The 17,913-nt window shown below is 45.5% G+C and overlaps 1 protein-coding gene across 10 annotated transcripts in view; it reads left to right on the forward strand.

Annotated features, from left to right (window-relative positions):
- PITPNM2 (phosphatidylinositol transfer protein membrane associated 2) overlaps positions 1-17,913 on the forward strand; it is a 106,326-nt gene that overhangs the window by 77,706 nt on the left and 10,707 nt on the right. For 6 of the 10 annotated variants that reach the window (XM_085555674.1, XM_085555679.1, XM_085555678.1 and 3 more), the window contains 9 exons: positions 2,126-2,370; positions 2,875-3,064; positions 3,908-4,027; positions 4,274-4,485; positions 8,516-8,691; positions 9,050-9,220; positions 11,732-11,881; positions 16,134-16,298; positions 17,383-17,586. In XM_085555674.1, coding sequence (XP_085411800.1) covers positions 2,126-2,370; positions 2,875-3,064; positions 3,908-4,027; positions 4,274-4,485; positions 8,516-8,691; positions 9,050-9,220; positions 11,732-11,881; positions 16,134-16,298; positions 17,383-17,586 — 1,633 coding nt within the window. The remainder of the gene's footprint in view (positions 1-2,125; positions 2,371-2,874; positions 3,065-3,907; positions 4,028-4,273; positions 4,486-8,515; positions 8,692-9,049; positions 9,221-11,731; positions 11,882-16,133; positions 16,299-17,382; positions 17,587-17,913) is intronic. The other 4 variants (XM_032447868.2, XM_085555681.1, XM_085555682.1 and 1 more) reach the window with 4 other exon arrangements.

Consider the following 17,913-nt stretch of genomic DNA (forward strand, 5'->3'; position numbering starts at 1 on the left):
CTGCCTGAGGCACTGCTGGTAGAGCTGCCCTGATAATGCCAAGTGAGTTAGTGGGAACAGGAGTGCTGTGTAACTGCAGGCTGTGGTAGTCCCACTGACACAGCTGTGCTGCAGCCCACTCATTTGAGCTGCTCAGGGCTTTGTTTGGAAATCAGTTATAGCACAGCCTGTATCAGGGATCTGAATAAAATAACAAGTGATTTCCCCCTGGCTTTCCAGTCTTGGGGTATGCAGGTTTTTGCAAGCCAGTGTCCTAGTGGGATGTCCCTTAGAGTCGTGGTAGTCATCATGCCCCCTTAGGCAATGCCTGTCTGTGCTGCACAGCTGATGGGGCTGTTTATAGAGTCCTTCGTGAACTGCTCTACTCATGTTATGGTCAGTAAAAGACTGTGAGCATGGATTTGATATTATTCTACATGCTAGGCTTTTGTTGTAAAGACTGAGAGCTCAAGGTCTATAGGGAAAGTGGGTTGCTGGAGATGGAGTGGTTCTAGCTACCTCAAGGTGAGCTGTCTGCAGCTCACAGCCCTAAGATTTCATGCAGAGACTGAATTGGTGCAGAGGAGTTGCTGTCTTATCCGGGTAGTCTCAAGGCATTCCCATTTCTGGCTTAATTTTAGGAAAGAAACAAACTTGAAAGCGAGCTGAAAATGCCTTTTACTTGTAGTTGTTCACAGGTAGTGCACTAAAACAGTTAGAAATTTCTAGCCACCACTGCAGGGATTTCCAGTGTAAAAGCCCCCCTTATCAAAAGGTAGGCCGAGATTCAGTCATCTTACATGAATCCAGATCTTACAGGAAAGTTCTAAATAGCCACCACCACCCCTAAAATAATCAGCAGTTGCTTGCATGTTCCCCACTTCCTTTAAGAGCAGAGGTTAATGAACTGGAAGGGAACGGCGCCTCCAAATGACTGATAAACCTCCGGATGACCTGAGCTTGGTGACTCATGTTGTTCTCCAAATGAGCACTTAAAACATTTGTCTGAAAGCAGTGCTCAGATGCAGGGAGAGGTCCTCTGATGCCTCCAGCCAGGGAAAAGTTCACCTTGCAAGCACTGTAAACTGGAATCGGGGAAAGTTTAAAGAGCAGATGTTAATATAATGTAATGGTGCTAAATAATTGAAGGCTTTTGCCGTGCAGGAGGTCTGGAAAATCTTTATTACAGACTTGGATGTGCATTTTAATGCTTCTGGTGGGCTGTGTATTAACACATGCTTTAGTATTATCTGGTAAAAATGCAAGCTAGCTGTTAGGTTGCTAATGTGTGCCTGGGCATGCTTCCCTCCCACCAGTGTGTTTGTCAGAGGCTCAATCAATGCTCAAAAGACAGCAGGTGACTAAAGATATTAAAATGAGGGGGAAAAAAATGCCAAATGGAAAACCCTGCTGCCCCTTCCTCCCCTTTCCCACTCAATCCCAGTGTCTTCTGTGGTGCCTCAGCAGGGAGTTGCCTTCCCCTGGGGAAGGAGCCAGGATGTTCTCTGAGGTTGCCTCTGTTAGCACGTGGGGTGAGGCACAGGAGAAAGGATCAGTGCTTCTGCACGTCTCAGGTTTTGGGGCAGGGGGATTTGAGTCTGCAAGGGGCTGTTAACACCGAGAGCCCTGATAGTGGAGAGATACCAAAAGTAGTTTATGCTCCATTATGTTGCAAAACATAACCAACATGGATGTTCTTGGATCTGCTCTTAGGGCATCAGGATCAGATTTAGAGCTATTCTAGTGGGAAACTTAATAATAACCCTATCTGGAGTTGAGATGCAAACTGCAACCTGTCTTTTAAGGCAAGGAATTTATTCAGCATCCTAAACAAACGATCTGGACAGCCACTATGAAAACTTGTGGTGTGTCTGTATAGCAGCCATCGAGCCAGTTGTTGGCCAGCCCTTTGGTTATGGGGAACTATTTTATGGGGAAGTTTTTTCTCTCTAGTTCCTTTTTGCCAACATTATAAGAAAATCTGAAGTTTTAAACCTACTTAACTAGTGCATGTGTGGTAGGTACCACGTATGAGCTTGGGGGGGGAAGGGGGGAAGTGATAAAATTTCCTTAAAATCCCTGTAAAACAAATATAATTTCTTTGCAAAATCAACCTTTCTACTTTGCTCTGTTCGTTCCCACCTAGGATGAATCAGTGCAGCCATTAATGCAGCCAAGTAAAATCCATGTCCTCCTCTTAGTACTCCATGGAGGGAACATCCTAGACTCGGGAAGTGGTGATCAGAGCTCTAAGCAAGGGGATGTCAACACCATCACGACTGTCTTTGACACAGTGATGAGGGTACATTACCCAGCTGCTCTTGGACACATTGCCATCAGGCTAGTCCCTTGCCCAGCCATCTGCTCCGAAGCCTTTTCGCTGGTGTCCAGGTAAGTTGCTGCTACTTTTTTTGTTCAGACGTGTTAAATTTCATGCTTGTTTTTTTTCTTTTCCTTTCTTCTTTTCCTCTCTTTTTTCTTTTCTCTTGATCTGGCATTCATTACATGCTCTGCACATTGAAAGTTTCTGACCACGCTTCAAGAGTGCACTTATTAATATACTAGAGAAGCATTCGATCTCGATTTCATACTTAGCTGCAGTGAATACAGTAATCATGTGGCAAGACTTTTGTGATTGATTTACTCTAATTAGTCCAATAAATACTGTGGCTCTGCTTCCTTGTCTGCGGGTTGTTCTACCCATATAAGGATGTTGTCCCTGAAGATTTACATTTGATGGGAAGGAAAGATTTATTAAATTTCTTATGCGTTCACATTGGAATAAATGGCCATTCTGTCTCTTTTTAAACAGTTCTCATTACTGGCTGTACTGCCCCTAAATGGTTTTTCCCCGCTCTGTATCTTAGTATTTCCAATCTCTCTTGCTCTATCCAGCCTCAGCCCGTATAGTTATGATGAAGGCTGCCTGTCCAACAGCCAGGATCACATTCCCCTTGCTGCCCTCCCTCTGCTAGCAACATCATCACCTCAGTACCAAGAAGCAGTGGCCACAGTGATCGTCAGAGCCAACCAGGCCTACAGCGAGTTCATCAAATCCCAGGAGGGAATGTCATTCAATGGCCAGGTGAGCCACAACAAAGAGGAAGAGCAAGTGAAGCAGTTTCCTTCTGATGCTCTTTTTGTTAATCTGTCAGGAGGGATGGAAATGCATAAGTGTTGAGCTGCAATAAGAAAGTGTGCTTCCATTTCTTTCTGAAAGAGAGATTACAGCTTATGCTATGTCTTGAACCTTTGGGATACAAAGCAAAGTCAGAGCTTGTGTTGAGAAAAGGAGATCGGAAGCTGTGAAGTTAATCAGTTTTCAGCATGACACACCTTTCCAAATCAGGATTGCTGCTTTTGTTACTGTGTTATTCCCATTGCAAACCAAGGAACTGAACAGCTATTGAACGAGCTGTGCATGTTGCGCGTATTATCCACCCTGAGCTTGTTCCCAGCCCCAGGGCCGCAGAAAACCAGCTTCTGCTCAGGGGTCTCAGTGCTGTTTAGTGCCTATGCTCTGTGTTGTGCCTAGAATGCTCTTGAAGGCAGGACAGCATTATCTCCTGACAGCACAAACATGGAACAGAAGCACAGCAGAGCTTGCCTGAGGTGGTGTGGGCAGCTGGTGAGGAGGGATTCAGGCTTGTTTTTTATTGACCCTGGACTTAGGGCCATGGATGGTCTCTGTGTTGCTTTCACCTTGCTCTGGTTGGCGAATGGGAACAGGCAGAACACGTTAGCTGTGCTGGCTAGCAAGAGTCTGCAGGGTATGAGTGGATGTTCTCTGACAAAATAGTCTTACTGATAAAAGCACTGGTTATCCTGTTACAGCAGCTTTTCCAAGTATAATCCAGCACTCCTTTTAACTGTCATCTCTGAACTGAAGTCAGAGGGCTCTTCCCCGCCCCGTCTCTGCCTTTTTCAGGTCTGCTTGGTTGGGGACTGTGTCGGAGGAATTCTAGGATTTGATGCCTTATGCTACAGCAATCAAACTGTGTCTGAGAGCCAAAACAGCAGTCGAAGAGGGAGTGTTGTGAGTGTCCAGGTAATGCTGGTTCCCTGTGTCTTCTGGGAATGGGTCTGCTGACCACAGCCCTTGGTTTTAGTGAGCATCTTTGCATGAAGCAGCAAAGTCTGTCTTTGTAATAGATGGCCAGCAGGTGTGTCTTAGTGTGTCTTAAGGCTCTGAATGAGATCTTCATGTAAATGGGTTGAGAAGGATGGAATGAGGAGGTTATAATGTGGGTGATGCAGTTGTCAGGGTGGTAAGTCCATGTATTTCAAATCCCAGGATACCGACCTGCTGTCTCCTGGAATAACAGTGAACAACAGCTATTGCTCCAGTGGCTCTAATCTGGAAGCCAGCAGACACCTCAGCAGGAGCAACATTGATATTCCCCGTAGCAACGGAGAGGATCCAAAGAAGCAGCTGCCACGAAAGAGGAGTGATTCGTCAACCTACGAACTGGACACAATAAAGCAGCATCAAGCCTTCCTTTCAAGGTAAGAGTTCTAAGGAACAGAGCCAGCAGTGTTTTGGATCTGAGATGGAGCACCTGTGAAACTCAAATGTTGCTTTGTCATCCTCTGTCAAGGAAGGTGGAGGAAAGTGTTATTTTAGAGTAGCGGAATATAGATTACATTGAGTATGTTGTACATACAAAAAAACTATCAGCACCCTTACTCAGCAGCAGTGAGAGAATTCAGCTGCTCTACTGCATCAGTATGACAACGGAACAGCTCTTTATCCTGTTTCTGACAGCCCAGGCAGTCAGGTAACTACTTTCTTCTGTGCTGCGATTGCAGCATGGTGGTCGTATGGCAAATATGTTAACAGTGTGAGTGAAGAGAGTGAAGGAGAATTGTGAGTCTGGTGGTGTTTAAATTTCAGAGCATCTCCAAAAGCTGACCTGCTGTCACCAGCAGAGTGCTCTCTAATTTTAGCTTAGTTCAAGTGTGAGATTGAACCACAGTGCCCCTTCCTATCACAGTAGTAGGTTTCTGCTAGGTCAGTCACATGCTCTGGATAAGTCATCGTGAGCCCTCACTGGTTGCCTGGTTCATCTCTGCTGTCCTATGTGAGTATTTGGCAAAGTCACCCATGCCATTACATGAAGCAGAAGCAGAGGATTGGGTTTTGTCCTCTGCCAGAACTTCTCCATTGTACCTAGGTTGTATTTCAAATTTGTTATTCGCTATCAAAGCTCTCAGTATCACATTGCAAAGCTTCTTCAAATGGGCTTTTGCAAACATATCTGTTAACGTGACTGATAAAATTTTCATAGTGGTCTTTCCATTGCTGCTGATCATTTGAGGATTACTTCTGAAAGCCCAGAGGCTTTTCTGGTCTGAATCATTTCCCTCAGCGTGTGGAACTGGACAGCCCATACCTCTGTCTCCTATGGGACAAGAGGAACTGCATCATTCTGTTAATCCCCCTTCCATCCACATCCCCAGCATTGGGGAGCAACGTCTCCCCAATCAAACACCATTATCAGCATTGCACATGTCCAGTGCTGTTCCTTATGCCCAGTGCTGAGCTGAAATCTCATCCCACTCTTCCGCTTCTCCTCAGTTACTTGCAGTTGTTGCTCCAGCACCGGGGCTCATGTCCTGCCACGTCAGGGGCCCATTTGCAAAGGATTCATAGGAGAACAGGGCTTCTGTATTCAAAAAGGTAACCGCATTTACTAAAGACAAAACAGTAAGCTTTTCAGCTCTTCCTAGCAGGTTAATAAAAGACAATCAGTCTCTTGTTCACACCTTATTGAAACAGCCTCATGTATTACAGGAGTCATGCAGAAAGATGCTTTCTCTTCCATGTTCTTGACCTCTGGAGCACAAGCTGAGCACAGAAAACTGGGCTGGCATCTTGATGCATTTTGCATCTAGTCTAGCAGAGGCAGTGAGCATGGAATGGCGAAGGGACTGCACAGTGCCATCTGTCTTTTCAAATAGCTTTGTTCCAGTGTTTCTTGCTCTATCTCTTAAGGAGTGTGCCTGCTCCCCTTGGGATACATTTGAGGGGAGCCTGGAAAGGGCTGTCAGTGTTCAGTGTGCTGATGGATTAGGGCACCTTTACTTCTTTGAGGCTTTTGTATCTTTCAAAATCAACCTTTAAAACCTGGGTCCAAAATGAGCCTCTCAGAGAGTTTAGTAATGAGATTCATTCAGGAAAAATGCATGAGATTTGTTTGCATCTCTCCCCTTCTGGTCCAGGGTGCAGGGGTTCACCCCTTCCCCCTGGCAGGGCATCATACCAGCCCTGTCGTTGGCTGAATGCCCCATCAGTCTCTCTGTCATCAAATAATGATTTTCCCATATGAAAACCAAGCTCTGATGAGACTCAGCTTTATGCAGGAGACTGGCAGAATAGAGCCAAGTTTTCCTAATGGGCGCAGCATTCTGGCAGCCTGGCATATGGGGGCCTTTCTCTCTGTGCCTATTGCAGATTTCAACTTGTGCCAAAGACACTAATTTTTTATTCATGTATCAGACCAGCTCTCTTCTCTGGGATAATGCCCAGCAAACCAGAGCAGCATCTGGAGATTACAATCACACATTTATTTTTAAATTCAGTCCTTCTGCACAACTACATTATTTCTGGCTGTGCTGTACTTGTATTATTGTAAATGAGTTGATTTGCTTCTGAAATTCATAAGCTCTTGTTTAATTAATGCACACAGTACATCTGCTGCTTTTTAAAGGGAGAACAGGGCACTGTACATTGCTTGGAGCTTGACGGATTCAGAGTTCCCCTTGGCTCTCATTTCTTTTGATTGCAGAAAAGACTACCAAGATTCCAGTAAAATGAGAGAAGCTGTCCAAATTGCTTAGCAGTGCGACTATTCTCAGTCTCTTCCATTCCCCACAAAGAGATGCCATGGGAAGATGAGTGAATATGCAAAAAAGCCTCGTACCTGCCCTGCTGCAACACATCTGCCATCAGGATCCTTTCTGTTGTGTGACTGGATCACGCTGCTGTTGCGCTGTCTGCAGCAAAGCTGAACTTATTCTGAGGAACTTTGTATTCTTTACATGCCGCAAACTTAATGTGTTGCAGTCTTGACGGCTAAAATAATTGTAGCTTCACCGAAGGTGGCTTGTTTTTAAATCTGTTTGAGCATCACACATCCCAGCAGTGTGATCTCAGGGAGGCTTGTTCACATCACAGGAATGGGAACACACTCATTTTAGCTGTCATTGCTGTAACCTCCTGTTTGTCTTGCTTTTGACATCGCTGTTTTGACTTTGTGATCTCTATGTCCGCCATGAGTAAGCTTATTTCCCTGTGGATGGTAACCAGGAGGACAGCACTATGATTGTGCATGCGTGCACCTTCAGAGAATACACAGCAGTGAGGTATGAGGAGAAGGTATTGGCACCCTTTGGGAATGACAGCCATCAGGATGCTGTCCCTGGGGGTAATGTGCTGCTTGCCAAAGTTCTAAAGCTACAGATGAACAGCCCTATTTCCATGAGCCCCGCAGTGCTGGGATATCACTGCCCACTTGGGCAGCCACATGCTGCCTTCAGACATGGCCTCAATGAGCAATTGCTGTGGCATGCCGTGGTGGCCACCTGGGACTCTGTCTTGGGGCTGGGTAGAGACTTACATTTACATCATCCCTGACTCCAGGCCAGTAAGCCTATTATCTAGCCTGGCTGTTGTGGTATTCATTTATCCTACATATTTTATAGACCCCATTCTAATGCTTTTTGAAGTGTTTGAAAACACCCTGTTAAGTGACTGCTGGGAGTCTGTCCTCAGCTCTCCAGTTGCAACTGTAATAGTGATAGCCCAGCAGGGCTGCAGTCTGAATCTGTAGAATCCGGAGAGGAAAAGAAATTCAATTATATTGCTTTAGGCTGGTGAGAGAGGAATGTCAGAACCTTTTCTGAACCAGGTTGTTAGTGCTACACATCTGTCATTTCAATGTTCTATCCCAGACCTCAACTGCTTCCTAGCGTGGGGGTGGATTCCTGGGCTTGTTGTCTAAGAATTCCTGTTTCCCTTTCCTTAAGTGTCCAAGGGATCTGTGACGTCTAGTTTGTGTTGTAAACCTCTGTATTAGCCAGCCTGCGCTGTACACGAGTTTAATTTTTCAAGGAGAGTTGGCAGCTGAAAGGAAGAAGCTGAACACATTCTGTATCTTTATTTGTTCTTTAAGTACAGTTACTTGGGGCTGTTGGGATAAGGCTGAGGGGTAATTGGAATGGTAACAACTTTGCGTATAGCCAAGATTTTGACTCCTCAAAAAACCAACGTTTTGAGGTGATTGGGATGTGTTAATGAACCCACTTGAAACTTGGATTTGTACAGTCTGAAGTATACCAATGAAATGGGGTTATTGCTAGGGGGGCACATTTTGCTGGATAGTAAAGAGTAGTACAGAGGCACAGTGGGTTGACTGGCACAGTTCCTTCACTAGAGAGACAGAAATTATAATCACTGTCAATGGCTTATCTGGCCTCCAATTATGACAAAATAGCATGGATGAAATCTTGACGCTGTTTTCTGGTCTTCTTCTAGTTTACATTCTAGTGTTCTGAGGAATGACCCGGGATCCAGGCGATCTAGTAGCTCCACGATGCTGGATGGAGGAAACATTGGAAAGTTTGAATTTGAGATCACTGACTTCTTCCTCTTCGGTTCTCCCCTGGGTCTGGTTCTTGCACTGCGAAAAACTGTCATTCCAGCTCTTGACAGTAAGTCCTGATGTAAACTGCTGAGCTCCCTGAGTCATCTAGTCAAATAAAAACACCAGTTATTTATAAAGAAAATGTTCGTTCTGCTGTAAGGAATCAGGCCACCCTATGATCTGGACAACGCTAATAATGCTATTCATTTGTCCTTTACTCCCAAACGTTAGGAATGCTGGGAAAATTATTGAATCTGTAAATATACTGATAAATTATTTCGGTTGATTAAAATGGAATATGAGGAGGTAATAAATCTTCATTACTTTAAAGGGAAAAAATACAAAAAAACCCACCTCAGCAGGTATCTGTTTTATAGACAAATAACTGCGTGATACTTGAACACCTTTTTTCTCCATCTCTTTAGTCTTTCAGCTCAGACCAGCTTGTCAGCAGGTCTATAACCTGTTCCACCCTGCAGACCCATCCGCTTCACGCCTCGAGCCCCTTCTGGAGAGGAAATTCTACCTTTTACCCCCCTTTAATATTCCCCGTTACCAGAGGTTCCCACTGGGTGATGGCAATTCTGCTGTTCTGGGTAAGTCACTTTGGATCCCTGTTTAGCTGTCCAAACTTCACATGAAGTTATCAAAGCAATTGGGAATGACAAGAAAGAGAATTGGCCCTATAACGTTAACTTTATTCCTGATTTATCAGAAAAGTAGGGTTTTTTTCCAACAAAATCAGTGCCCCATAGCTCAAATGCCTGTCATTTGTTGCTCAGAGGCCATCAGCTGCTGAGAGCCAAAATATGATGAGCTACCTTTGAAGGTCCATGTTTTACACCCAAGCTGGTGCTTGTTGGGACTGAAAGTAGTGTAATGAACTTGGCTGTTTTAGGACCTTGGTGTTTAGGGGGGCAGTGAAGAGTGGAAGGAGCAAAGTCAACAGTAAGATAATGAGATAATTCACTTGGTTGAACCCTTTGTTTTTTCATGGAACCAGCCAAAGGACTGGCTCCTGCAGATGGGCAGGCTGCTGGCAATGCATTGCCTTTTACACCTTGCCCATGAGACACTTAGTCTACCTAGGACTCCTCTGCCATCAGTGGCCTTTTCACTTGCTCTACCCCAATTGCAGCAGTAGCAATGTCTAAAATGGCTGTGTGCATGTCCTTTTGGCTGGCTGGATTTCATCTGAAACAATTGTGTCCTGACCATGCCCTGGCTCAGCTCCCATTACATTGGTGCTCCTGCAGTTGATCTAATAAAACGAATTCTATTTCCTACCATCTTCACTTCACTTCTGTGCCTAGACTCTCATGGTCTGTTGCCATTTCAATGCAGTCTCTCATTGCAAGGAGTTCTCAGGGAGTTTAACTGCTTCACAAAACTAAATTTGGCCTTTCCATTTCTCCTAAAGCTTTAGTTCCTTCCAGAGTTAAGGGCTTTGGGGCAAGGAGGACAGTTTCACTGTATTTTTTTACCTTGTTAGGAGACTTTTAGTCAAAGACTACTTAAAGTCAATAGAGTAGCGAGGAGTTGCTACTGTAAAACTAATAGTGTGCAAGAAATTGTGCTGGCAAACTGGAGTCAAATGCAAAAGCAGCCGTCTAGGAAGACTGGGATTGTGTTGTTTGTTTGTTTGTTTGTTTTCCCCTCTAAAACTCTGGTAGATTTCCACTTACATGATCTTCTATATATCTGTATCTTTAAAGATGGTTTTAATTGCTGAATCTGGAGATCTGATTTGTGTAAGTGGGCATAAACTAAAATCCGCATTTAGCAAAGCGAACAAATACTTTCTGCAGACCCCACTCGTCAAATTTAGCAGAGATCTTGCTGCAACACTTCTTAAAAATGGATCCACCTACAACTGCATTTGTACTCAGTCCAGTTACGGCAGCTTGGGGAATCTGTGGCAACTTGAAAACCAAATTTGTGGGGGCGTATATTCTTGGTTTCAGCTGCAAGTAGCCTTAAAACAAAGAAATGCACCTTAAACCTGCATTCTGGTTATCATCCTGTGCTACAGCGGTGATCTCACTAATTTACTGTGCCTCCCTACACCTCTGTGAGGTTGGCTGTGTCTGAGTTTAGAGAGAAACTTGTACGTGATCTAATGGAGAGGAGTGAAATGGCAATTAGCTCAGCTATAGGAAGGGTAGGGTGACTTCAAAACCCTCTCCAGGGCCCCAGAGCTGTGTTACTGTAAGAGATGCTGCTCTGACATGATGAATAAAACTGACCAAGAAAGCAACTTTAAAGTCTCTGACCGTATAAAACAACGCCTCTTCATTTGCTTATTGTAAAGTAACAGGCTCTTCCTTTCCATTAGAGCCAAAAATGGCTGTGATTTGGGCATTATCTAGAAGGGCTGTTCTGACCATGGTTTGCAAAGCCACTAATAACACAGAAGTGCTCATTGTAGGATGCTCCAGAAAAGTTAATTGTTGCTATAATTAAGGTATATGATTCGATGATTGCGTGGAATTCAAAATCCCAATTATTACAATCAATTATGCACAAAATGCTCCGTAATGTTACTGTGTGCATTTCCTTGCACAGATAGCTGGCTTTTTTCCATCTCCCCCCCCATCCAGGACTATTTTCCATTATTTTTTTTCAACTTTTGCCATCTGTATTAGATGTTGGGTCCCCATTTCATTGCAACCAACTTGCAGAGTGAAATCAAATTCACATCCCTGCTTACTCCTGTGCTTTGCACTGTGTAGGCTGTAAGTCTGAATCAAGTAAATCTTCCCGTACAGCATGTATTATTTTTCCTCATAGTAAAAAGATTTCCCTGGATCTGCTGGCTATTTGTGGATTTAGCTCATTTGGAGAAGCTGCTGAAGAGGCTCCCTTTTCTTTTGGCATTCAAACACCATCATTTTGCTACCAGCCAATCTCTCTGATGTGGGTCTGTTTGGAAAGCCACCCGTGTTTCGTTTCTTTTGCTCTATTTGAAGGTTGTCCTCTCATTGAAGACCCGTTTCCTCATAGTTGAAGTGCTCGGTTGTAATTGTTTGTACATTAACACGTTGTGGCCACATGTCTGTTGTTCTTTGTCCTTCTGTGTTTGTTTTTTCCCCCCCATCTGCTTCTAGTTGAGACAATCCAGAACAATCCCATCCTCCTCATGGAAAGTAGCCCTCTGGGTGCTGCCCAGAACCAGGACAGCTTCATGGAAACAAGTATCCCCGTTCCCGTACTGAATTGGCAAGATGTTTCCAATAAAAGTGCCGGTTTTGCTGAGTGTGTGTAATCTACACTTTGTACTGTCTGTGGTGTTGGGTCCTCGGGGTGCTTTTTTGGAGATCCTTTTGTTACCTCCTGGAGCTGAAGCCTTCATGCTGTGTCTCAGGCTGTGCCACGTGAAATTATCTCATGGGGTCTGGGAGACCCACCAAGAAAAGGATGAGTTGGGACCACAGTGTTGAGTTTGGAAGGGGAAGCTGCTGCCACATGCTTCATTTCTTCCTCCTATGGTGGCAATGCTGCCAGAAGAGGCTTTGGCACAGCAGCACGGAGTCCTGGGGTGCCTTGCTCATGCACAGGATCCCACAGGACTGGCCTGGTTGTCTGCAAGATGCAGCTCCCCATCAGCCACACTGCACCATGGCCAGCAGTCTCATTAATGCTGTGTCAGACCAGATTTTGTCCCTTTGAGTGTTCTGTGTTTGGACAGTCCTCGTGGCTCTGCTGAGTACACTGAATGAGGCTTTCAGACCCCAAGGTGGCTGTGTGTTGGCTTTTTACAATTAATTTCTCGACTTCTGCCTTAAAAGCAAAGTTCAGTGAGTTTGTTTTGCTTTGTTCTATCATGGTAAACGCTGCATGGCCTCATTTATTCTGGTGGCGGCTGGTGCTACAACTGCAATCTTAATGAGTCTTTCAGCTTTTTCTTTCCCATGTGTCACTTGCCCATTCTCACCTTTTTTTTTCCCCTATATCCAGTTGAGAACCCAGTTCTGCTGTCATTATATTTATTTGCTTCTTTTCTAACAAGCTGACCATCACCATCCATGTATGTTATGTGGTCATACAGGATGGCAACGTTGCAGGTTCTTCCAGATAGGCTCTCCGTGTGTCTTCTAAAGGTGCAGGTGATTGGTAGGTTTTCAGTTGCCATGTTGGCTGTGATGTTCCATAACAAAGCAGAGGGAATGGATCTGGTAGTATTAATCCCTTTAGAAGTCACTGGTGAAGTGCTATTTAGCTGTCATCTGATACATCCTGCTGTCAGGACAGTGCTTTCAGAAGATCCTCTGCTCCTTACCCTGTGTTTCAAGAGCACGATGTGGCCGAGCAGTTCTTGCTTTGACTGCAGCAGGTACAGCCACTGGTCTGCAGGAGCTCCACAACCATAAAAACATAAGGACAGCAGCACTCTGTGTGGCTCTTGATCACAGGGTAACAATTGCAGGGCACGCGGTGCTGGCTGATGACTGATGCAGGCCCTGCCTGGCCCTGCTGAGCAGCTGGCTGGCTTTTGTGTTTTATTGATCCTTACGTATTTTTGAGTGCTTTCAGCATCCCCCACTTCTGTGGCACAGCAAATAGCACGTACTGAAATCTGCCACTCCGCTACCTCCAGGACTTAACTCAGTGCCAGCAGTACATTAGGAGGATGGCCCGATGCCGTTTGCTGAGTGCAAAACAATCACTAAGGACATTGACAAACGAGTCCATAAATGAAAAAGTACAGCATAGAAATGGGTGTTAAAGATCTATAGCTGGGGGGGGGGGGGGGGAAGTCATTTTGTTTCTTATGGCACCTCTTCTGGAAGTGCAGTAAAATCTCCATTCACCCTTCTCACATCATTCCCAAAAAGGCAAGAACAGAGCTGCTACAGGGAGCTGGTACAGAAAATATGCAGAGTTGAGGAAATAAGTTGTTAGGTTTCTGTTGTTTGTTAGTTCTCCTGTGAGTTGTGTCCCATCTGGAAGTCACTGTCACTGCAGCTTTGAGCTGAGGAAGGTTGGCTGTAGGGGGGCAGCTCTCTGCCCCTGCTTCCTGCCCTGCCATTTTCTGCCCTTCTTTTCCTTATAAACTGACATCTCAGGGAGACGTAGCAGGAGGAAGGGGAGAAATGTGAAAGCAACCCAGGTGGGCTGGGCATGGGAGTGCTGCATTGAACTGCACACCATCCCCTGCAGAGAGCCAAGCAGGTTTCTGCCACCAGTGCAGGCTGTGCTGAATTGAGCAGTTCAGTGACACTAAAATAGATTTTTGTCCAAGTGAAAATCTGTGGTGGTTCAGAGGGGCTGTGGAAGTGGGTTTCTCTTTTTGTGAAGGTCTGTTAACAAAGCCAGAGCCACAATCAGCCCAGGCAGCCCCACATTTGGCCAGGCCTTTCCTCCTGGGTAGCATTGTTGTAGTGCTCTTTAGTGTGTCTTCCAGCTGCTTCCTAATTCAGGCCACAGATGTTTATTTCTAAGGGAGAGGAAAGAAGTTCAAGTTTCACTGGTCAGTGCTGGCTAAGAGCAAAGCCTGGCACTTTTCCTAGTGCAGACAAGGCCAAGCTTCTCATCACGTCTGACGGAGCTCAGGGAAGTTGATGGTCATCATCTGTGTTACAGCTGTGCAGGGGCACCCATGTGATGTGATGGAAGAGGGTAATTGCAGAAGACTCTAACAGTGAAGGTCAGGGGGTAACCTGGAGAGCTGAGAGGGTTGTCCCAGCTCATGCAGCCAGTAGATACCAGCAATGGGAACTGGATCCTTTACCCCATCTGGGTGAATGCAGCCAGCCCCTGGCTTGGCTTGTGTTCTCCAAGTACAGCCTGTCCTTGAACTGCCTGCTTGTGCTGGTGCTTTCTGCAGTAAGAAAGCCACACTGGCCCACAGGCTTATGGCTGCTGGTAGCAGCGATGGCAGCCGGCAGCTCAAGGCAAGGTGAAAAGAGGAGGAAAGTGCTGAGAAAGTGATGCTGGTAATGGCCTTTCAGGCACAACGTGGGCAGTGTGCGAAGCTCATCATCAGGGAAGGCTCCCACTGTGGCTCAGATCATCCAGTCCACAAAGCTTTTACACAGAGCAGCTTGTGGCCTGATTTTCCCTGCAGAGAACAGAAATCTCTTACCAACACGTGGGTACCCGGTTTCTGCTTCGAACGTTCCCTTTCCCTCCGCTGCAGCAGGATTTGTGTGGGCACAGATGCTGCTGCTGTGAACTGAGAGATTGGAGGAAGCAGATCAGTAGCCCCAAGCAAAAAAGATCTGTGTTAAAATAAACCAAAAACACCCTGTGTCAACCACATGCTGGGATCAAACCCAGGGATATTTAAAGAGGCTGAAATAGGTGGAGGATGTTGGTCTGGGGGAGAAATGTGCTTACATTCCCTGTGGCGTTGCTGCCCAGGAGGACACCAACCTTTGCCCTGTCTTGAAAAATGTTCAGATGCTGCTACTCAGGTACAGCAGAGATGGGCAACGTTAAGACAGTAGTGAGTAGCTTCGCTTGTGCATGTTACTATCACACCTGTGCTGCCTGCTATGGAGAACACTTGGTACTGGCACAATAAATCCCCTGCACTGCAGGATTGAGGGGTAACCCAGAGACATTGAATTTGGCCTCATTGCATCCGCAGAAGGGTGGGTGCCAGTACCTCTGGTAGAGGGGGAAAGCTGAAATGCAGAGATTTTATCTTGACTTCCAGCATCTCTTGGTTTGCCAGTCCTGAACTTTTGAGGTCTGTTTCCCTCTGATACATGTATACAGCCCATGTGAGCATGACTTGAAATCCTCCTGCTCTGTATTGATGTACTTAGAGGGTTAAGGCACACTTGGTAAACCTCAGGTTGGGGTCTAAAACCAGACTTGCAGGCTGTACAAAAGCAGCTCTGTTTTCACAGAGTCGGAGTGCTCCCCGATTCACCAACACCGACCGAAGATGTAAGTGCTCAGCACTCCTTTCTCTCAACAGCCCTTACTTCAGTTTAATGAGTGTTGGCCGTATCAATCGGCAATAAAACACAAGTTCAAATTTAATCCCTGCCAGGCATGAAATGTTTTCTTGGTACTTTTTGCATTAACACTTCTGTCTTGGAGATGTTTGTTGAAGTCTAAATGTTGCAAGAAAACAAATATCCCTTTTTAAACGTTGTTTTTTTTCCCCCTCCCTTGATTATTTTGTCCCTGTGGATATATATAAGCCATATATATTCACATCTGTACGTATGACACATGCTTCTGTTATTGCTGCTTAAGTAAGTCTGCCTGGATATTTTTGTTTGGCATTTTGGACTTGGTTTTCTGAGCTCCTTATTTTGCTTTCCTCAATCAAAGGCCGCTCTCCCTGCCGCATGCCTCTTTGCTTGCTGCGGTGTTTGCTTTCTTTCCAAACTAGAGCTCCGATGAAATGTTTTTCATTCAGATCAGTTTTGAAAGGTGTTTTTTTTTTGCATCTACGGGCCTTGTTTTCCTCCTCTTCCTCCTCTCGAGTTCATCTTGCCCAGTCTCTGTCTGTTGGTCTAATATTTTGATTTCCCTGTTTCAACTTTGTAGCAGATGTTGTTCAGTCTCATGGTGCCGTCTTCATGGAAAGCGCGTCCCTGTCCACCCCCATTTCAGCCCCTCAGTTCAGGGGCTTCCGGAGAGCCAGTGAGATCAGCATTGCCAGCCAGGTCTCAGGAATGGCAGACAGTTACACTGCTTCCAACATAGCCAACAGTAAGTGTTTCACCCCCCTCCAACACCACTGCTGTCTCAGCACCACACCTTGAGCTGGCCTGCTCCAGGTCAGAGCCAAGCAGCTTCTGTCTGTCCGTCTGTCTGTCTGGGGTATGCTTTCCATTAACAACAAGAAATTGTTCACCTGGTTTTGTCATAGCACTGCGTGTTACCGTCTGCCTTGGAGGAACCAGATGGTAATATACAGGGGTCAGTGCTGCCTTATGCATATTGGACTGTGCTGCTGATCGTGGTGTAAATGGTTCAAAATAATAAGAACTCATAACTCTGAGCATTGTTTGGCTGCTGTGTGTGGTGAGGGTTGATCCAAAGGGATGTATAATGCAGGGTGGTGTGCGGCTTGATGTTGATCAGTAAATGTGATCCACAAAAGTAGGGGACAAGTCAGCCTTTCTATAAGGCTGAAAGGGAGGAAGAGATCAGGTTGTTTATTACTTTGCATTGATAATAGAGCTCTTTTGTAGCCTAGAGGGCAGCTCCACGAGTCAGTGAGTTTTGAGCTGTGTCCCAGAGCAGAGTGAGGAGAAAATAAGGGTTTTGATTTTTAATAAAAACCTGTATAACTTTTTAGCAAATACCATAAGGAACAGCAGCCCAGCATAAGGAACAACTGCTAGCAGGTCAGTCTATTCTTATTTCAGCTGGAGTGTGAGTTTAATGGCACAAAGTCCTAAGGGACCTCTGAAAACCAAACAAACTTAAAAACTGAAAAGACTTCAGCCTGAACTTTTGTCCCAGAAAGTGGTGAAAACTTAAGAGACGCTCCATTCCCAACGCATTGTATTACAGGGCTATGAACAAATCACTTCATAATTAATTACCAAGCTTAATAATGCTCCCCTAGGGAAGTGTGAGCTGCCAAAAGGCTGTGGGCACTGGGCAGAGGCTTCTGCCCTTTTTGAGGTGATGTCTGCAGGAAGAAAGTACCTGCCCTTGCACAAAGGAGGTTTGTTCCTCAGCGAGAGCTTCTGAAGGATGGAGCTGGTGTTGCCTGCAGCATGTGTGCTGTATTAAGTGTGATTTCTGCTTTGATTTTTGTTTTTGTATTTATTTTACTTTTTAGAAACCAAACACCACCTTAACCATTGTAGAGGGTTTAGCCTTCTGTCCCTACTCGCACTCCCTCACAAATCCCCCACCCAAACCTCGTCCAAGAGACACAGGCAGCATAAACATGAAGTCCTTTCAAAGGGAAGGAAACCCAAAGGGCCATCGAGCCAGGATGCAGACTGTGCTCTTCGGATACCCGACATGGACATCAAGAAAGGTATTCTGGAGAGACCCACTCCAACCAGCCTCCTCTCTCACTCAATGGCCACACTTCACAAGAAACCTGTCTGCTTTCACTGAGGCACTTGCAATTTCTGGTTGCATTTTAACAAGTACTTCTGTCACTCTGCTCCAAAGGACAGTCATAACACTGCTAACACCTGGCAAGAGCTTTTATAGGCAGAGCTTTGGGGTGATGCTTCTGCCTCCACTGCCCTCATACTGTCTTTTGAGCGTGGAAGAGTAAATCCTCTCCGCCTTGTGCAAAGACTCTGAAGTTACCCAAGCTGAGGGATTGCATGAGAAGTGAAAGGCTGGGACATGA

The sequence above is a fragment of the Coturnix japonica genome, chromosome 9 (assembly GCF_054131305.1).
Source record: "Coturnix japonica strain WE chromosome 9, WE-NBRP24, whole genome shotgun sequence".
Lineage (NCBI taxonomy): Eukaryota > Metazoa > Chordata > Aves > Galliformes > Phasianidae > Coturnix > Coturnix japonica.